The 22,732-nt window shown below is 39.9% G+C and overlaps 1 protein-coding gene across 3 annotated transcripts in view; it reads left to right on the top strand.

Moving 5' to 3' along the window:
• Positions 1-22,732, top strand: part of LOC121947357 (neuron navigator 1-like) — a 113,931-nt gene that overhangs the window by 68,441 nt on the left and 22,758 nt on the right. For all 3 annotated transcript variants that reach the window (XM_042492373.1, XM_042492372.1, XM_042492370.1), the window contains exons 8-9: positions 15,612-15,750; positions 22,247-22,547. In XM_042492373.1, the coding sequence (XP_042348307.1) occupies positions 15,612-15,750; positions 22,247-22,547 (440 nt within the window). The remainder of the gene's footprint in view (positions 1-15,611; positions 15,751-22,246; positions 22,548-22,732) is intronic.

The raw sequence follows: 22,732 nt of genomic DNA, 5'->3' as shown, positions 1-22,732 counted from the left end.
CAGGTGGTGTTTAGACAACCTTTGGCAGGTGTTTCTAGACCGATCTGTAGCCTCTTTGTGCAGCTTGATTTGATTTAAACAAAAGCAGTCACATTTGATTCACATGCTCTCACTTTTTGCTGTCTCAATCTTTCTCTCCTTCTTTTTCTGTCTATCCATCTCAACATCTCTACTTTTCATTTACCCACAAACCTGACATAAGAGATGCAGTTCTCAAGTACCATCATCCCTAAATCCACTGATCCACTCCAGTCAGCGCATTTAACATCTCAGCAATGTGGAAATGTGTGTTGTCTGTACTAATCTGGAAGACTAACACATAATCAAGTGGTGGCATAAGCTAATTAGCTGTTGTCATCAGAAAATAAAGAACTGACCATAATGTTGGAGTTGTTCCGATACCAATATCAGTATATAAAATGCCTCTGATATTGCCTAAATGGCTGCATCAGGTACTGGCAAGTATACGAGTATGCACAGATTTGACACCATGTGATTTTATAATGAACTCTAAAGTAGTTTAACACCTAGATATAAAGGTAGTTTTGAAGTTTTCTATGCCACTCTAAAAGAGTACTTACTTTCAGAAACATAGTGTAATGTTAGCTGTTATACAACAGTAAGCTCCGATTAAGCAATTTGATTTGTCGAGAGGCATTTCATGAGTGCGGCTATAGGAGTACATCAGCACTAGTACTGTTAACTTTTAACTCTACATGTATCACTCCACTTCCAGCAGATGTTTTAATCATGGCGGGCTGCCACAAATAAATTAATCGAAATCGGAATCGTTACTGGGAAGGGAAAAAAAATAACAATAAACATCTGTATAGAACGTCAAAGGCAAAGAGGGAAGAATATTTCTTTGTGTTAGGGGAGGATGTACCAGTTGTTGTGACTGTGACATGCTGTAGCCATCTTGAGCAACTGCCCTTTTACCCATGAACATCATGCTGACATCATAGTTCCTCCATCTGCTGTATGTGCATGAGTGTGTGTGTGTGTGTGTGTGTGTGTGTGTGTGTGTGTGTGTGTGTTATGTCGGAGGGGCATAGTTCCCTAGTGTGATGCATTTGGTAGTGCTGCAAACACTGACAACATCATCATTACTGTAAATGATTACCATCCAACATTATTAGATTTCTCAGTTAATGTCAGTCATTAAAATTCGGTCTGTGCTACATATTCCCCTCCCAAAACCCAACAGGTTAGCTGTATCGTTTTTCACTTTGTGTTGTTGTCATTGACATAACGGGAGGGAGGCCAGAGGAAATTCTACCCCAGGATCCGAACCCCTGTCCGGGGCCTCTGCGTCCTGGGGTTCCCCTTGTTAGCTCCTCCCAAGTTCTTAGCCCCTGAGTCGCTGCTGGGAAGCGCTCCACACTGCACCCCAGACTGAACTACTTACAGAGGTGATTTAAAAGGCTGTTCCACCTTCTCCCAGGAGTGCTGTCCCTCTTTTGCTTCCTGCTCTCTTGTAGAGAAGAAAATGACTTTGGAAGAAACTCAGGCTACTTTCAGGGGTCAAGGGTTATTGGGTCATATAAGAGCTCTGCTGGTCACAACCCAACACACTGAGATGTTTTAATGTTTTCTGGAATCTAACACGCTTTGACCTAATTTCTCATGCTCTTTACATTTAGAGTTAATTTTTTTGAGAAATTGTTAAAGGGACAGTTCACCGCAAAATCAACATATTATCCCTCTTTCCTCTTGTGCTATTTACCAATCTAGATTGTTTTGTTGTGAGTTGCCAAGTGTTAGAGATATTGGCTGTAGAGATGTCTGCCTTCTCTCCAATATAATGGATCTCGATGGCACTTGGCTTGTGGTGCTCAAAGCACCAAAAAATGCATTTGAAAAACTCAACAGCAATGTTTCTCCAGAAATCATGACTCTGTCATTCAAAATAATCCATAGGTCTTGTTGTGAGCAGTTTCATGTAGAAACTATTTTCTTTCTACCAAACTACGCCCGCCAAATATATCCCCATGCAGAAGGAAGCGTGACAAAAAGCTTGTGTTTGTGACAGCACCGATTTAAATGTTGCAGCTGAGCTATAATGTTAGCTAGCTCAGTGGTGGTAAGTCAGACATCAGATAGCAGTAGATACAGTACATGCTTCCCTCCATGTGGTGATACAGTTTGCGGATGTAATTCAGCAGAAATGAAAGTAGTTCCCAAATGAAACTGCTCACAACAAGGTCCGTGGATTATTTTAAGTAATCAGGTCATGATTTCTGAAAAGAGGCATTGCTGTTGAGGTTTACAAATCACACAAACAAACCACCATGCCATCTAGTTTCATTATATTGGAGAGAGGGCAGACATCTCTGCGGCTGAGATCTCCAACACTCAGCAACTCACAACAGAACAATCTAGATTGGTTAAACAGCACTACAGGTAAGAGATAAAACATGATATTTTGATTTTAGTATGAACTTTACTTTTAAACTGTTTTCTCCCTTTCCTATTCACAAATGTTTTAACTTATGCAAAATAAGCTCAAGGCATTGTTTTTTGTGTGGCTGCATTCAAAGCCCCGCATCAGCCTTGTTTAGACTGGGGGGCAGTAACCTTTAGACTTTAACCCTATTTGAGCTGAGTAAGAAGAAGACAAAAACAAAGCTGAAGAGTCTGTGTCTGTTTCCTCTCAAGGAATCGTCTGCACACCTCTCCCTGCTCCTACTGTTTTCCTTTTTGGGGCTTACAATCTGAGAAGATCAAGATGACCCAGTTGGCGTCGGCATAATCAACAGTCACACAATTTTTGGTTCCAAGAGTATTTCACCACTCAAAGTTCCTTATATGAAGCTTGAAGCCTGGAGCCTTCCATCGTTTCAAATGTCCTGTTTCATTTCACAGGGATGAAGTAGCTCAGAGCCAAGTCAGTTCTCAGCTGCGATGTGTTGAACTCTTCGTCTGTCCACCCCAGGGAGGTCAGGAGAAGAGACAAGATTCATAGATAAATTTGCTGTCTGGGGAGGATTTTGCAGAAGCAATTTTTCATAAGCTGTGTATTTTTCACCCATCTATCTCCACCTCCCCCTCACTCAGGAAAAAAACATTTTACTGACCAGGATTCCTGATGCATCTGAGTGCCTTTTCAGTGCTTTAACTTTCCATTCAGAAAGCCCCAAGCATTTGCAGAAGGACAAGGGAACCTTGGAAGAATGATGTACCTCAATATTCTTCAGCACACAGACACACACCTTAAAGCCAGTAAAACGCAGCCTGGCTGGCTTTAGAGTAACCCTCAGTGACTTGGGGAAAGCTGCCATTCCCACCAACTACTAACATCACACACTTCTGACAGCAAATTCAAGCTTCACTCCAGGGGACAATTGCAATTTAGTGCATTGTGTGTGTGTGTGTGTGCGCGCGCGCGCATGGGTGTTTGTGTCCTAAACCCCCAGGCCATCGCTGTCAGGGATATGCCTGTCAAAGGCACAACAGGGTTTCTACTCTGTGATGGCCATTTAGGGATGTGACCTCCTATTTCCCTCCGTGGACACACACATATACACACTCACAGGACCGCTGGCTATGGCCCTTGGCCTGCTCTGATCCTGGTGGCAGATGGAATTAACAGTAATTACGAGCTCATTAACTCCAGCCTTTTCTGTAATCCCCTGTAATGCCCAAATACTGCTGTGTGTGGCGAGTGTATGTATGTGCGTGTGTGTGTGTGTGTGTGTGTGTGTGTGTGTGTGTGTGTGTGTGTGTGTGTGTGTGTGCGTGTGCGCGTGCGTGTGTGTGCGCGCGTGTGTGTTAAAAGACTGTCCAAGCAGCCATCACACATTGTTCCATTCCACATCATGGAAATGGAGTGGAGAGGAAATAATAAATAACGCTGCAGAGGAAATTAATTTCTCTGTTTAGTGTGTACCCAAGTGCAGGCTGCTTGCACAATCTAATTTTTAATTGGGCCTTGTCAATGATTTACTGTAAGTGTTTAAGAATACAACTCAGCGGAGAACCTGTATTGGGTGGCTAATTAAAAGCCATTTTTAACGACGGATTTGTTGCTAATTACTCTACAAGTGCCCCAAGCACTCAGACAACAACATTTTGTCATTAAAAAGTGGTAATTTATGAGTGAAACTAGAGGTCAGCACAGCACTTATTGCAGTGTTTCTCTTAAAAGAGCATACCATGACTCCAGAGTGCAGCAGATGGCTGGTACTTCATGGAAATAAGCAGCTGAAATGACATTTAGAATCATTCTGCCTGCATCTGAAGTACAATTGCAGATAGGTAATGAAGATAAAGTCTGCAGTGGCTGGATGTTCAGGCAGTTGTCTTTTTTACAGAGAGATCCCGCAAGAGGGGCGCATCAAAGGTCCTTCATTACACGGCTTTGCTTTTTTACACAGAACAAAACAACAGCTGTATAATGCCACCCCAGTGTGTGATTTTGGATGGCATGCTGGCCTTCTGAAAGCTAAAGCTGCATAACATGAAACACAATAGCTTCGGCCTCTAGATATATCACATATATATGTAACACGTCTATACAATAACAGTAGCACATAATGGCAAAGGAATCATTTACCAACCCTGTTATATGGTGGCTGATCTCATCCACTGTTCAGAGGATGAGGAGCTCTTGGACCTCATTGTCTTCACAAATTGTGGACATTTTTAACTGCTTTTCTTTGACTTAGCTGCTAACTGCTGCTAACTGCTTTTTAAGTCTCCCTGCGCTAGGTCGCACACATAACCAGGGCTGCCCCTTGAAAGTCGGAGATTGGAATAATCAGTTGGAGACCTTCAGTCAACTGAAGCAGTTGTTCATTTTGTATTTTTTATTTTTGCTAGTCAGTATGCTTTTCAGTGTGTTTCTGGCAGTTTTTGGTCCCCAGGTTTTTGCTGTGAAGTGAGCACTCTTGGCTTTCATGCTACTCTTTGTTACAAACAGTTGCATGCATGATGCAGCGGCACAGACAAGAAAGAGACCCTGCGCCTCAGGCTCTGAGATGATGTTATCATTGCTTTTCTGCTTACAAGTGTCAAATTTATAGCTCACAGCAACTTAATACGATACAGTCTCTGGTTTTTGCTTGATATCTAGTGTTGACAAAAAATGTTGTTGTACGTACCTGATATGCTGTTAAAGCTGTTAGATGATGTACATGAATACTGCTGTCACACTGAATGACCTACTAAACTACTGCCCTGTTACGTTCAAACTTAAAAACTTCTTATGGAATCAAAACAAATCATCTAATATTTGTATTGGCCAAATCTGATTAGACTGACATGATTCTGAGTCGGGTACAGCCCCACATGTAACATGTCGTCAAAACGTCCTGCTGGCTGTCCCTTTTACATGGACATTGATTAGGCACTCTTATTACCTTCGCTGCCGGCTTAAAGGCGAGACAACCCTGTCCCCCCATTTCACAATTGAAGATGGATATAAAGATAGATGGATATAAAGAAAAAATCAATATAACCTACAGAATGTTTTAATGCTAATTCAGCCTGAAATAATATTTTAATAACATCCCATCCTCTCCTATTTCTACTCCCCAATCACAATTTTATTTAGACAATCTGCTTCATGCCTAAAAGCCACCAAGGTGAATCACAGATCTGTGTGTGTGTTTGTTTCCTGGTGGTAAGCTGCTGAAGTGGTCCAGGGACCCATATTGTTAGCCATCTGTGCAGACAAACCACATTAACCCTCTCTTTCAATTGCATCAGGTGAATGCCCATCCCACACCGTCTTTGCTGCAAGCTCATAGACATAGTCAGCATGATTTGTATTATACACTTTCTTAGGCTTAAATCAACTCTGGAGCATTAATTGGTCATGCTTCCCCCCCCTGTAAACAAGTCATTTTATTTCGTGTGTGTGGATGAGTGTTTACGCCAGTGTTACTGTCAATATTTGTGACGAAGCTGTCATCTCTGATACATCCTGTTTTACGTCTACAGACTGAAACCTGTGGAGGATGTTGAAGCAGACAGCGAGTCGTTATGTCGTCGTGCAATTTCCCATTTTCTTTTTATGGCTGAACTCCTATTTAATCTTTTGTTCTTGAGATTCTGTCTGTTAAACTTTTTCAACGTCCTTACACCTGCTTCAAGGTGGAATATGGCATTTGTGTAATGAGCGGTTGATGAGTTGGTTGTTTTTTGTTTTTTTTTTTGTAGTGGCAGAAGTGTCCTCCTAGTGTACCTCACATGACATTGAGGCCAAGTCTCCTGATATTTTCTTCTTCTTCAAACAAATCCGAGATCTGTCTACAAATACTGAATTGTACAGACAATCAGACACATAAGACAATGCATCCCACCTGGTCGTCATCTTTAGCAACAGTCACAGTTGCACATATTTAGACATTTTTAATGACTTCAGCAGCCCTTTCATGCGTGCCCCCTCCAGTTTCTGAGCCGACTGCCCAGTGCCAGTCTGGCAGTGCCCTACTTTCCATTTGCCTGAAAAGGCATCACTACAACCAGGAACTGGTCTGATTTAGCCATTTTGGGTTCTGCCATGTGACACTGTGGATTTTAATAGGAATGGAAAGTTCCTGTCCATTGTAGGACTGCTGAAACACTTTCCATGCTTTCACGCAAGTGAGAGAGACTTTGTGTCCAAATATCACCCTGAATGAAATGAGATTAACCCCATGAGGGAACAAAGAGCTGAACCCTATTATTCATATCACCATTATATTTGATTATATTTGTTCTGTACAAGAAGATCTAAAGCCTTTTTATACACTTATGTTCCTGTACTATTACATCCTTTTTTACCAACTGTCTCCACTAGCTAACATCTTCCAGCTGTCCTCTATTCTCATCTTTTGTGCTCTAGTATGATCCAGCAGGTCAAATAGTAAGTACTGCCAGCTCCATATTAGCCAGATTGCATGTGCTCTGGCACTAGCTTGAAGGTGCCCTTTACAGTCCCTCCAGGATTTTGCAGGCTTTTTTGGGACTGATATGGCCTTAAATGCCTGATTTACAGCAGCTTTTCTAAACAGATGAGATGTATGTTGCAGTGTTTCAGAAGGCACCTTTGTGAACACTGTTCTGAATTTGTAATTTGCACACCTCACTTACTCCTAACTTTTAGCATATTTAATCTAACTCACCTTGATTTTTTCAGCACTTGCATTAGATGTGGATTCAACAGCTTCTGTCATGATGAATTGTCTCATCAGTTGTCCGCTCATGGCCATTCTCCGGGAATGTTTTGTATGAAAATAGTGTTTGTTAAGATGTTGACCTTCATTTGTGTTTCACCAAAACATTGCACCTGTTGTAAAACAGTTAATGCAGATCATCAGGGAATAGCTCTGCACAGTCTTCAGCAATATTATTTTGTGGGTAAATGTGAGACATTTATGTTGCACATGTTTTCATCTTCACAACCAGAAACCAAGGAGCGTGGAAAGAGGAGAAGTCCCTTTCTCAAATGACGGCACACAATTTGGGAATAGCCCATGCGCAGTGAAATCTGGTCTGCAGTTTCCTGGCGATCAACCAATAAGGCCAGGCAACTGCAGACCAGATTTCACAACGCACGTGCGGTACCCCAATTATGTGACGCCGTTTGAGACTGTGACTTCTCCTCTTTCCACACTCCTTGCCAGAAACTAGGAAATGAATTTGGTGACTTTATACAGAGGACTGCTGCGATTGGTTAAACTCACAGGAAACTACAATGATTTTAGTCAATCAAATTTGCAAAAAAGTTGAGGTGATTGGACAAAATTGTAAGGTCGCTCACAATTCATGGAGATTGTTTGAATTTGAGTTATTTGTTGTGATTGTAACATTGCATCATTCAAGGGATGCTGCCCACAGAGTTTTCTGGTAAACAAGAAAACATTGTTTATTCAGTACAACTCAAAATAATTTGGATGTGTCCCTGAGGTCTGACAAACATGTCAAATTCCATTTAATTTCTTAAGTATTTTTATGCCATAGCTTGCAGCCTTCTTCTTCCCTGCATTTTGCGAGTGCAATGCAGCACATTTTGGTCCGTTACCGTACCTGTTGATCAGTGAAATAGTGTGACATCATTGGTCGGGCGGTGTATGTTGCCTGCATATGCATGCTCAAGATAAACAAAACAGGGATAGACAAACAGCTACATACTGTTACTTCAGATCTCAAACTGCACAGGGAACCTAGAAGGTGACCTTGCTGAACATTCATAACAATTTCACCTTGCTGGTCTGAAGGAATATACAGATTTTGTTTCAAAGTGAGCTATAATTAGATAAGAAGATTGATAATGACATTTTCCTCCTCCTTGTTATCGATCTGTTGTTTAGTTAAAGGCTTTGCATTAGTGCACTAACATTCTCTATACTACGCATTCACTATTAATCAGCTAATTACTGAATTGCTTTTTTAATAATACTTTCTGTGTGGGACAGTCTGTCTCCTTCCACAATTTTCTGACCATGCTGCAAAGTCAAGCAATACTTCATTTGTTTTGTTTAATTCTTTTCGGCCCAACGCAGGAGAGCTTCAGCATCACATTCCTCCAAATGGCCTCCATGCAGTTTTAACAAATGTTTGTTTAGATGGAACAGTTTATCAGCCAATACTGTTAAGTCTGCTCCTAGAGGCTGGCAGGACTCCAATTCCCAGCAAGCAGTGCTCCCACAAACTGCAGGCAAAGCTGCTTTGTCTCTGCAGTCCTTTTTCCTCCTTTTGGATCTAGAGTATTATTTCTCTCACTTTCTTTTTCCCATCCCTCAATCTCAAAGTAGTCCAGAGAGGAGAGGAAAGGAGAGGAGACAGAGGGAGAGGGAGTGACGAGCTCTTATAATGAGCAGCAAAAAAAGACCATTCACACTGAGATCAGAGCAATTAGCTCCATAGGCTGAATAATGGAGGAACACAGAAACCATTTAATAAAAGCTGACTATTAAGCTCAGCAGCTATTCAGCTGGTCACTTGATCGTTTGTGAGAATCAGTGTTTGTGTGGGTGTGCCGGTCCTCTCTGCAGACTACGAGGAACAAAGAAATCATGTCTCTGTGAAAGGAGGAAGTTGTTTGTATTGACCAGTATGACCTTTATCAATCTGGAAAATTAAAACCAAATATTCAAACCATTTGAAATATTCTGCAGCCTGCGTTCAACATTCTCACTTGTTGAGACATGAGTTTGCTCTGGACTCATTGTGGCTTTTCTTAGAGTAGGAAACCACTTGTGTGCTGCTGGCTCGGGATGACAGAGTGTGATGTGTCCATGTGGCACATTCTCAGCTCAGTGGGATGCTGCATTTTGCACATGGTGCGCAGAAAGGCATTGTTGCTCAGGTGGAGGTGAAGAATGAGTTTAATCAAACCCATCTCAAACAAATTGACATTTATTGCAGCCAAAATTGAATCAACATTGATATTCATTTTGCTCATGAAATTACAGTCATTGGTACCATTTTTCACTGTCCTCATTCTGTCCCTCTGGTTGTGCTCTTTAGCTTTAGATTAGGTCTTAAAGGGATAGTTCAGATTTTTAAAATTGTGATTGTATGAGGTTCTTATCCACAGACAGAATATTACATTCAGCAGATGTAAATCGTCACACCCCCTGTTTAGAAAAGCAGGCATGGAAAAAGTCAGCAACAAAACATATTTTAGTCTCCTAAAAAAAGTCCCAATAAAAAAATCAGACTTCATTGATAAAAACTGATTTAACATCACTGAATATGGGAGCTTCTGGTCTACCACTGCTTCACCAGTTCTTTTGTTTGTAATATTGCATCGACATTCCTTACTTTAAGAAAACAATTAGGCTACATTTTGGGAATGAAAAATAGTGTGGCCGTTTCACAGGGGCCTACCTCTGACCTCAAGATATCTAAATGAAAATGGGCATAATGGGTACCCATGAGTCTCTTTACAGACATGCTGCCTTTATGCTAATCCCATGTAGTTAGTTGTTGTCATTTTATTCCTAATCAAGACAATCTGGTAAGAATTACTTTACTTTGTCAATAACACTTCAACACTGTTTTAAAATGGAAGATAACTAAATTGAAAACGTGATTAAAAAATGCCTTTAAAAACAATTAAAAAAAACTGTTTAACAGTCATAACAATAACACTAACTAATAGATCCAAGCAGCGGTTGAACAGTAGCTCCTGTGTTCAGCGAGCTAAAATTAATGTTTTTCTCAACGGATTGTGTTGGCTTTGATGAGAACATAAATGGGGAACTGATGCTGTTAAAGGCTGATCCTTCACAACGGACTGTCAGGAGGAAAGGTAAAGCAATGAAAATGCTTGTAAAATAGCATATGATTAAACTGATATTGATTCTTTTTAAGGTGGGCCTGTTTTTATGTGTTTAAAATAAGTTTTGTTGCTGAACCCTCCACAGCATTACATTACTTTGCTTCCTTGACAGCACTTTAATCTGCTTCTCCAAACTGGGGCCATGCCGACTGACAGTATCTAATACACTGACCATAATTACCCAATACAACCCCACTTAAAAAAAAGACAAATCTAAACTATATCTTTAAATCACAATAGGCCTATGAAATTTAGCATTCATAAATAGGGCATACAGATGTGGTGTACGGCCATCATATGCACTTTGTTCGTGGATAACATTACTTGGGAACGATGTGTTAAGCACTGTGACCGGCTGGTGATATTTGGCTTTTTAAAAGAAGATATAATGTGGGTTTGGCTGATTAAAATGAATTCAAATGTGACAGGGAAGTAGCTTTACTAAAATGGTGCTTGCCCTGAGACATTAGCTTATCTATGAGAGGGGTGATGTGGATGAATTGGGTGCTAATATTATCCCCAGTCTCTGCAGCTGCTGCTTAAGAATAAAAAGACGAGGCGGAGCAAGGAGAGATTATAACAGGAGATTTCAGAAGCCGCTGTCAATGGAAGGAAGGATGGAGGGGATTGAGGTAGAGGAGTTAATGAAAGTTTTGAGGGAAAGTTGAGAGACGAACCTCTTGATATGTTGAGGAGGTTTTCTATGTGCCATCAACAGCACTTCTCTTCCCACTATAGCTCTCTCTTTCTGTCATTTTCAGTTCTTTCTTCTCTCCCCACACGCCACTTCATACTCTTCTCTTGAGTATCCTCGTGTTTCATAGCCCTCTTTTCAAGCTTCCTTTTATCTCACCCAGTGGAGTTGATGCAGGACTATGGATGGCAGAGAAGAGCTGGATGTCTTAACAGTGGATATGATGCGTTTGCACAATGACAGACACTGATTGAGGATATCAGGTTTTAACTTGGAAACAAGGAAATTCTTTTCAGCCGAAAACCTTTGGACTGACTTGGACAGAGATTTTACTGAAAAAAGGCTTAAAATGTTCAGCACTTTAAAGAACTGAAAGGCGTTGATCATTGAAGTCTGATTGAACATAATTTCTGTGCATCAAAGCAGAGGTCAGTTCAAGACATTGCCAAAAAAATCACCCAAAACTGTACAATCCCTTATGTTCCTCTTGGCGGTGCATCATCTTAAATTTCATTTACTTTCAGAGTCTCTGAGGTGTCTTTTGGTCTCATCTAAGCTTTAATAGGGTGTGTTTCCTTGGGCTGGTAGATTAGGGATTTTCATTAAAATATCTGATTCAAATATTTTCTTTCTTCATAGCCAACATAAGAGAATCTCACTGATCAATCAGATAAAGTTGTCTGTCTTACATATTTACCCATTTAGCTGAAGCTGTCCACGATGTTTGACCCCTGACCTTGTCCCTCTCCTCTGCCGGTTCCTGTTTTTACATCTGACAGCTGAGTGACGCCAAATCCAGCAGACACTGTGTTTGCTCTGTTTCCTATCAGTTATTCATCAGAGAGAGTATATCACTCACAAAAGATCTGGAGGACACCCAGATAGCTTTGAAGTGAATAACAGGATATGAAAAAAAGCTTTTGCTTCAGATACGTGTGGATAGTAAACCATGGACTTGTTGAGGAGGTTTTTGTCCCAGTTTGTTCACTGAGAAATGACGTATGCACATGTATTGTGTTAGATCCACTCTGGATGAGTCTAATGTTTATTAGTTCTTTTGCACGATTTTGTACTAAGGAGTAAATAGAAAGAATCCAACACCAGTTTTTATTGAGGAGCTACATCCTTTTTACAGAGTTGTAAAATTTTATATTTTGCTGTAAAACAAACTGAAATAATCAACCAGCTGAGAAGATAATCACACATATTTTTAGTGCAGATATTACTAAGTTTCATTGTTCAGTTTATCCAGTGAGCCTTGAAAAAAATGGTATGATCTTATAGTGTCTATCAAAACTTGTCTATCAAAGATATTAAAACGGAAATGATCAAAATTGGAATCACAATCTCTGGTCATTGTTCTGCCTTGTTTCAAAAATAAAAAACAGTACTGCAGTAATTGAAAATACATTAGAATTCAGTGGAAGTATATATATATATATATATATATATATATATATATATATATATATATTACTAGTTTTAAGATGTTTTAATTTCTTAGTGTTTCACGTGGAGACAGGAAGTGTAGGACGGCTCTCCGGATGTGTCTGGCCCAATCTTACATTTGCCCTTAATCCTACTCTGGCATATAGACAAGGCAGCATGACAGCCACTTCAGACGTAAAATCTCGTCTGCTCTTTTTTTTGTGTCTACATATCCACAGGCTAGACAGGGAGAGCTTTCCCTTCGCCCCACTCCCCCTGATCCCCACCCTCAAGTCCCCCAGGGTGCAGTGTGACCCACACAGGCACCCAACCGGAAGGCCAACACCGCTTTCACTCCCCGGTGCCGCAGTATACAGTACATGACCTCATTAGGCAAGCCCCACCCATTTAACTTATTCTACAGTATGGTACGATATCACTCTAACCTATTGACCCTAATAAGATAAAAAAAATCCCAACCCCCTAACTTATTAAACATGACCTACTTAATCTATACATGCACATTTTGATGTTCATCCACAAACCCAAACATACCTCTTAGATATGCCTCTTTCTCCCCCTTTGTCATTCCTACAAGTCAGTGTAGTCATTTACTTATATGCTTGATTGGTCATGTTATTGTCTGTAGATATCGTTTTCCATATCTTTTATCACTGGACAGGAAATGGTCAAACCACAACTGATTTGTTAAAGAAAAAATCCATATTGAATTACTCTAATTGTGCTAATCAACAAGCGATGGAGAACTCTATTCTACACATGCTTACTACGTTAGTCGGTGTCACCGGTAATACACTGTTTTCAGGCTTACAATGACTGCCGTACTTTCCCACCATCCCCCTCACAATTTAGTTAAAAAAAAACAAAAAACAAATAAAACCAGTGTAATTCGTATTGGTGCCCATATTCATCAAATAGAAAAAAATGTTTGCATGATAAAATACTCAGTGTGTTATTGCTACCTAATATGACAAAGGAAGGTACATTTATAAACTGACTCCGTACAGCAGCAGAATCGCAGCACAGAGCTCTGACTGCAGTCATGCCATCTACACTTAGTGCCCTGACACACCAAACCATGAGTCGGCTGTCGGTATCGGGCTGTCCATGAGTGTATGTCGCCCTACTTTTTGCAGTGTATCCCGCACTGTTGGCACACTGATTGGCAGTTCAACTCTGTTCTACTCTCTTAATTTGTATTATACGTCAACATTGTTCTTCACAAGATAAAATAAAAGAACAGTAAGATTAAAACAATAAGAAAAATCCACACAGAAATAAACTGATTAAAATGGTGAAAGGAAAGCGAAGGAAGAAAATTATATAGAATAAAATGATAAAATACATATAAACAGAAATTTTAAAATATGCCAAATCAAACAAGTATGTTTAAAAATTCTTAAAAGCCACAAGTGTTATCAGTAGCCTTCAATAGATACAAAACTGGAGTAATCTCATTTCTCCTGGTTGGGGTTCAGATTTCAGCAGCAAGCTTGCAAATATTCAACAAGGTTCCTGCCAGCTGCACAAGAGACCATGACTTACGTCCAGTCTAGTAAACACCATAACATGTACAAGTTTCTGGATGTCAAACATCAGAAATGAATAATGTTAGACAATGTTGAGGTGAAATGGGTACACAGAAAGTACAACATTATAAAACATATTATGAAACAGTTCCTGGAATGGAACCAGTGTCTTTTCGCTTTAAGTACTATGTCAAGCGATGTTATTTGTTGTACATATCCAGAGGTAACCACTTTTAAAACTCCCACAACCTGTTTATGTCAGGATTTTCAGATCAATTGCTTTTGCGGGGTAAAAGGAAAACGGTGAAACAGATGTTTGCCAAGCGGACAGACTTCACAGTCCTGGCACAGACTCCCCTAACACTCGTGGGCGCATACATCAGTGTATATGTTCTTCAGTGCTATTTTTACATGTGTGTGGGTTGAGATGCTGTCGAGTGCTCCAAATTTCAGTTTGCCAAGTGTTTGCAGCGCATGCAGTGTGAAAGTTAAGTATATAGAGCAGGCAGCTTTTCAAATGAGGTCTATGAATATTTAATCAAAAGACAAACGGTAAGACATGGAGCCAAGTGAGGCAGCCGCTGATGTAACTGAGCTGCTGGAGCTTTGATAGTTCATGAATTGTATAATCTGGAGTAGATATCCAGTTAATTGGCAAACATTGTTTTGTCTTTGTCAGATATTCTTGGGTGTAAGAGCATGTGGTGATATGTGATACTTGATCGTCCATTTCAGAGCAACAGAATAAGCATCCTCCTTGAAACTGGAAGAGATTCTCTGTCTTTATCAAAGATACTTTCAGTTTGGTGGATGCTTATTGGCATTTGTGCTTAAAAAGAGTACTTCACCTGCAAAACTACCATTTGTGTATCAGTTACTCACTCTGTGTTACCTGGAATTCATGAATTGAAGTCATTCGGGGCCATGTTTTAAAAACGTGCAAACATCTGTTTACAGACTTTTGCAGTATAATCCAAGTCTCATTTATCCAGTGGAAATTTTATTAAAACCGTTACAATGTCAAAAAAAAAACTTCCTTCTATGAGATGGGAGCCCATTCCTATCATCTGTTTGGATTTAACCTCATCACTGCATTACACTAAAAATCTCACATCCAACACAGATAAGCTGTTGTAAAGCTGATAACATTACAATTTTGATCACAGATGATAGCAGTATTTCTAGGCTTGACATTAAATCTTTCTCCTAACTACAAAATGTGGTCTTTTAATTACTTAATTTTCTCATTTGCTCACTTAAATTTAGTGGTTCCTAAACCTATCCCCACAGCCTGCTCAGGTTTGCAGGAGCTATCTTCGCATTTGCAGCTCTTTTTCTATTATTTTTAGCTATCTAAACCATTTATCCATCATTACACAAACAATGTCCTTGTTTTTCTATTGCCTTTAGACAACTATTTGACTTGCATTTCTGTTTATTTTACCTGCGTGTTCAGACTTCCTGCTTGTTTGCTAATTTTCGTATACTCTATCACAAATCATTACAGCTGACTCATTATGAAGGTTTTTTCTTTGAATGATTAAATAGTCATTTCTAATTTTTTTAATTACTTCACAATTTTTACATGTATCCCTCGCTCATTGTGCAACGTGCTTTATTATATGAATAGAATCTGATACATTGTCTTTGTCATTGTTTCTTCTAGTTGGGATGAAAGCAGTTCCATTAGCAGCGGTTTGAGCGACGGTTCAGACAACCTCAGCTCTGAAGAGTTTAACACGAGTCCCACTCTCAACTCCCTCCCAACCACTCCCATCGGCTCCCGCAGAAACTCGGCCATTGTGGTGAGTAACACACACACAAGCACTCACAACATATTTGCTCACAGCCATCTGACACAGATGGATTGTGTGTTGGTTACTGTAGTATTGATTAAGCCGTGAATCCAGCGAGGTACTGATGAAGTACAGACTGATGTGTCACACACTCCGTCAGCGTGCAGAGGACACACATGAATACACACAACAGGCGGCATCAGAGACAAAGCCTGATTAAGTATTCTACACACACCCATAATATTTATCACATCTGCAGTGATCAATGTTTGCTTCAACACACACACATACACACTGCATGCTGGGTAACTTCATTGTTCCACAAGGATCCCCTTTGGGTTTTATAGCTGCATTAAAAGCTGAATTTTTTATAGTCAGGATTTTTTTTTTTTTTAGTTTTTTGAGGGGAAAATGATGTGTGACCATAGATGTAGTTGTTGGTCATTGATCTTCACTTATACATAAAAATCAGGCAACCAAGTTCAACAAAAATCTAAAATGTATACTATGTCGTTTTTTTAGGACTTCTATTGTGAAGAAAAGAGAATTCTTGCACACTGTCCTGCTACTTGCAATACACTAGATATTCATATTTGATGAGGTGTTAGGATGCATCCCTCACATTTGGAGCTGTGTATTTGGGCTGGCCAAAAGTGAAATATTTTTTTTTTGCTGTGAATTTTATCAGTAGCCTGACTTGATTGCTCACTTGTAGGAATGTTTTTGAATAGATTGTTTTTAAAATTATATTATCCTTTGTGTATATTGTTGCAGTTTTTGCAGGTATCATATCTGATGGTGGGAGATGCCTTCTAATAGGCTAAATATACACAGAATGTGTGCTGACAGCAATTTTAGCTGATGGTCTCTGATTGGCCTCACATGATTGTTCTTTTACTTAACCTGATGAACGTCTGGTGACAGAAACATTGTTTATTTAACAGAGTTTATTGAAAGTAACAGGACAGTGTGCACGAATAGCCTTTTTTTCAGCTACGGGAAATTTCCTCGTGTGCACCTGTCTACAAGTTTTTGAAGGTGTGCATGAGCTTCAAAATTCCAGGACAGGTGTGTCAAAAGTCTTTTTCGGAGGCCAACTGTGGCTTGCAAAACAAATTTAAACAGCTCCTTGCTTGACTTTCAAAACATACTATATGTGGTCCACCACACAATATTTGTCAATATTTGATTTTCACCTCTACCTCACAATGGCAGACTTATTATAGCCTACAGTTTGTAGACATGCGTCAATTAGGAACAATGCAGGCAAAACTAATGTGCTTTTATAAACAGACTATACACAATCAAACAGAATGGTTACCTAACAACAAACTTTTCCTGCTTGGTAGCGGACATGACCAAAGCAAAGAAGCGTAAAGTCGAAAGTGAGGATCCTCGCTTTTAGGAGCAGTGGAAAGTTAAATACATCTCACTGAAAGATGAAACAGTTGCATTTGTTTTGTATGTTTTGTTTTGTATGTTATTTGTAACCCATTTAATAATAGAAGCAGTTGCCCCCCATGTATTTTCAAGTGATCTAATCTGGCTTGTATTCAAAAACCTTTGGACATGGCTGTTCTAGGACTCCTACTCTATCAGTTTAGGCTCTGATTGAGTCAAAAGTTTTTTTCTAACTGGGGCATCTGATTCAGTAGATCCAAAGCCTGTAGATTTACCCCAGTTCAGAAGCATAATTAGTCTGACTGAAACAACTGTACAGAGTGATTATTTTTATGTTTACAATACATCGAAGCACACTCATTTATGTGTAAGATGTGGTTTTAAAAATTTGCCGTAGGGATGGGAGGATTTGGGACTCTTGACCTCAGTGCTTCTAAAATCCTGTCTGCAGCCCTGATTTAGATTCTTTAAGGTCCATCTGTAGCTGCCAGGATTCTAGACAGTGTGTGTATGTTTCTGTGTGTGTGTGTATGTGTGTGTGTGTGTGTGTGTGTGTGTGTGTGTGTTTTCCCAAAGTGTCTGTCTGATGTAGGTCACACCTCCGCAATTTGGTTTATGTGACGGATGTAGTGGGATCTTAGAGAAGGAGAGACAGAGAGAGGGAGCGAGAGGGAATCAACGTAACCATAGCAACCAAAGTGCAGGGATGCTGAGGCTCAGAGTGCAGGTCTTTGTCTTCTCCTGTATATTGGAAGACAGGTCTAGAACAGCCATCTGCACACACACATACACACATACACAGGGCCATCTGCACTCGTGCATCCGGGCCAGCGAGCCGCAAGAACCGGGGCACCTCCCTCCACGCCTAGTTGCAGCAGTCATAGCAACCAGTACCCCCCCATGGCATCATTACTATGGCAACCAACCATTCACCTCATCATGCACCCCACATTGTCTAATACACATGGCGCCCTGTTCTCTCGGCATTCCCAGTTGATGTTTTTTATTGGTTTCTTTTTGTCTTTGTGTCCTGAAGCCATTTCTTTGTCTCCATTTTCTCCTCCGCATCACTCCACCTTTTCCCTTTTTGCTCCTGTTGATTTTAATCCCCTCAAAGACCACTCTGGCTTTACATCCGTTCCTCATCTCTCTCCCACATATTGCATAATGTACTCAACAAGGGAGTGAGGGTGGAGGATAGACGGGGGCACAAAGAAGACATGGTAGAGAGAGAATCAAAGATAGAAAGTGGTGCATGTAGGTGGTAAAAAATACAGATTTCCTCATTTACACATGGAGGTGGACCAAATAAACAAATTAACAGTCACATCAGTATGGATGTTTGTTTTGTTATCATGTTTTGCTATGACAATCTGGACAGATGTGTATCTCATCCCTCCCTCCCTGTTTCAATAATCAGGGAATGTGTGAGGAAATGACAATGTTTTATCAGCCAGGTCTGGTCAGACAGGACACACACACACACACACACTCACACATGCACGTACTCATACCTCCTCCTCATGTGATGTGAACCTGCCCATGGGGTCTATTGGTTTTAATAAAAAAGGAATTCAGCATATGAGTCCTCATGAGAACCACTGAGTGCAATGTCCTGAACTGGCACACACACACACCTACACACACACACACACACACACACACACACCTCCTGATGTATTTTGTAACTGTCAGTCTCCAACAGGGAGAGGAGTAATCTTCCTTTGAGAAAACTAAACATATTGTGCATTGCATGTATTTATATAGGTATCTAAATCTCATTAGGGTTAACTTGCAGACTGAGTATCTCTCGAAATGGTTTTGTGCTCTCTCTCAAAACTTTTGTCGTCAGTTCACCTCCATATACACATTGAAAAGACTCTTGGTGTGTCTCAATTCAAGCTCTTCCATACTTACGCTATTTTGAGTGCATTAAAGGAATATTTCACCAACAAAATGACCATCTGCAAATCAAGTGGTAATGTTGAGTTACCTTGAATTTGTGAAGAAAACTTATTTGCATGCCTCTACAGAAAACAGCAAACAACTTTTTTGAACTTGTGCAGTATAATATCCAGTCAAATGTTCCCTTTAGTTCAAAATAGCAAACTGCAGTGCGCTGTGATAAAACATTCATAATGGTAAAAAAAATAAATGAGTGTCTTACCCTCAGTGGTTGCCATCCTTGCTAAATAGCAGAAGGGGAGGGACCACCAAAACTGTGACATGGCAGCAGAAGAAACTAGCGGTTGATCCAGTGAACAAGCCATTAGATGCTTGCATAATTATGGTCAAATGTTTGCAGTAATACTCTGTCCAGTTGCAATTTTCTATTAAAAAATACGAAACTGGGCAACCTCTGGCTCACCTGACAGAGTTGGCACTCAATACAATAGGGCTGGGTGATAAGGCTAAAAATGTCAGTAAGTTTTACACCCAAAGTTTGTAATTTCTGCCATTACTCAAACAACACATAAAAAAAGACGGTATTTGATGGGGTCATGAAACAGCGCTGAAAGTCTTTCTGATGTGACTCAGACAGAAATCTGTACATCTGTACATCTGTACAGACGTGTTGGTGTATGAAAGATTTATCTGTGTTATCTTTAGTCATGTTATGTCATATCATAATATGAAATAGCTGGTTAGTCAGTCACATTCATTTGCTGATATACTGTTAGCATAGATAAGTAAACTTTACAGCTACTGTATTTAACATTATGTGGTGAATTCAGTCACAGTGTGATGTTGTCCATGGTCACAATAATCAAACTAAAAATAGCTTTTTGCATGTGTAATGTTTTTGTAACGTTAAAATGTTGCTGTATGCATTAGTGGACAGTGAAAGGTTGCCGCAGTCGGTCCCATGGTCTCGCCATCTTCTTCATTTTATCACCCAGCCCTACTGTATAGGTAATTTGAAACAAACTGGGTTTGAATCCGTGGCTCTGTGCTGCATGTCATCCCCACCTCTCTTCCCCACCTGTCCTGTCAATCTTATTTTAATCAATAGAAGGCAACAACTCCCCGAAAATAATCTTAAAGAAAGACGCTGTCATCATTTACAATTAGCGCACAATAGCCGTGTTCTATTTGAAACAGAACACTACCCTGTCAAAATTCATGCACCACACAAGTACATTTTGTACACAGTGTACTACATGCAAGTGTGATAACGGAAGTATCCAAATTAAGACACAGCACATGACTCAATAATAACCTCACATTTCCTTTTATTTAACATTTGACATTCTTCCTCGTTGGATTATGTTTAGGCTGTGTTTTCTATTTTCTGTTTGTAGTTTAGTGTGTGTGAGACTAGTAGTGTGCTCTGTGTGTGTGTGTGTGCACGTGCGCACGTGTGTGTGTGTGTGTGTGTGTGTGTGTGTGTGTGTGTGTGTGTGTGTGCGTGTGTGCGTGCGTGCGTGCGTGCGTGCGTGTGTGTGTGTGTTGGGCAGTTGGGCTCTTCTCCTGTTGTTTCTTTTGAAGTGTTCAAACAGAGCATACAATAGGATTTAGACAACATAAGAGATGAGACATCAGAGAGTGTTTTTGAGCTGACTGGGTTAGACATGTTTTTCTGCTCAGAAGGCATAAAGATGAGGCAGAGTCTGAGGATCTGTCTGAGTCCGTACACCTCGTCAAATGTCCATATTTTTCAAACTGTGGCCACTCATGAACATTAAGTACAGATTTAAAGGATACACAATGTTTTTGTGTAAACTATCAAATGAGTTGTTCCATTGGCTCATTCTTCCCAGTGTCCCAAGCTAACTTTGGAACATGTTTTGTGTTAAGGGATGTGAGGAAGTGAGTCAGAATCATCCTGGAGAAACTTGACTTTTTAGTAAGGAGTTTGGAGAATTGCATATATGGAGTACAGTGCTTAAAGTCGGATTGAATTTGATAATAATATTGTATGTGTTACTGAGTCTACTGACTTTAGTTGATTTTGTTGTTAAGCGTCTTTGAGTGTTGTGAAAAGCGCTCTATAAATAAAATGTATTATTATTATTATTATTGTGGCACAAGAAAATGCATTGCTTACCCGTATTATACTGTATGCTCAAGAGTGTGTGTATGTGAGGTGTCTGCAGCTCTTCACCATTTTTGTTGCAGAAAAAAGTGGCAAAGATTTCCAAATGTAGTTGACAAAACAATTTCAACACAAAGTAAAATTTTAAGCTTTTTTACAGAGTTTTTAGGTCAATCACATGGTTTTCATTAGTGCAAGGAGTTAGTTTGTTTGTCACAGAGATATATCCATTGACACACAAGCCTAATAGCTGTTTGGATTTCATTTGTAGCTCTTCTTTAAGTCTAGATGAGAGGGACAGTTCACTCAAAAAAAAGCAATATATTTTTCCTTTTACCTGTAATGCTCTCAGTGTTGCTTTTTAACTAAGTATTATTACTTTGTGACAATACTTAGATATTTTGGGAGTATATTTACTTTACATGAGTTTTTATATTTCTGTCAACTTTAATTTTAACTGTCTTACATTTCCTAAACAAATTTATACTTTTACTCCACTACATTTCCCCTCAGTGTCTTAGTTACTTACAACAAAATAGGAAAGGAGAGGAACTGATGGACAAATGAAGGAATAGGAGGGAAGGAAAACTTGATTTTGTTCTTTAAATAATTTAAGTTGTAAAAAAAACCCTTATTCTTCATCAAGAGTAATGTATACTGTATTTTTAAGGCGGTGTATGTAACAAAGAAAGAAACTTTATAATTCTTGGAATACTGACCACTTGCTTATTTTCTGCCAGGATTTACTTGTATGTTTACTTTCAATACTTAAGTATGGTAAATATTAGATACTTTTAAGACTTTTACTCAAGTAATATTCTAATTGACTACTTCCGTTAAAGGAATTTTTTGGTAAGAACTCTTTTTTTACCAACTTTTTATTCAAATATGGCTTTCAGGTACTTTTACCACTGAGTGCCATTGCCTATAAAGTAAACTTAGCAGTGACATAGAAATAATTATTGGCTCCATGTTCTTGTCAGTCAGATACTACACACACACACACACACACACACACACATTTTGATAACACACTGTGTAAGCATGTGTCTGTCTTTCTCATTCCAGATGCGTACAGATGCAGAGAAGAGATCTCTGGTGGAGAGTGGTCTGTCCTGGGACTCTGATGATACCAAACCCAGCCGCAAGAGCCAGGGCAGCGTCTACGATACAGGGAGTCTCAAGTCCGAATCTGCCAATAAATGGAAAAAGACGCGGACACAGGGGGAGGGGCTCGAAGGGGGGAAAGGCGAACTGAAGAAACCTCAGACCCTGGGTCAAGGGAATGTGTTGAAGAAAGGAAGAAACCCACCTGTTGGAGTCACCTCCCCGATCACACACACCTCTCAGAGTGGGCTGAAAGTGGCAGGTGAGAGGAGAAACACACACATGCACACAGTGAGGTGTAGTAAATATAGCTGCACTTGAAATGGTTTCATAACCTGAGTAGACTGACACACTGGCTGCCTTTTAATATTCCCTTCTCTCTGGCAGTCTCACACCCACACACACAGTCACAGACACACACTCTGTCTTTGTCCCACACATTCATCC

The sequence above is a fragment of the Plectropomus leopardus genome, chromosome 8 (assembly GCF_008729295.1).
Source record: "Plectropomus leopardus isolate mb chromosome 8, YSFRI_Pleo_2.0, whole genome shotgun sequence".
NCBI lineage: Eukaryota > Metazoa > Chordata > Actinopteri > Perciformes > Serranidae > Plectropomus > Plectropomus leopardus.
Note: the sequence above shows the minus strand (reverse complement) of the source record. Positions and strands in the feature narration are given on the sequence as shown.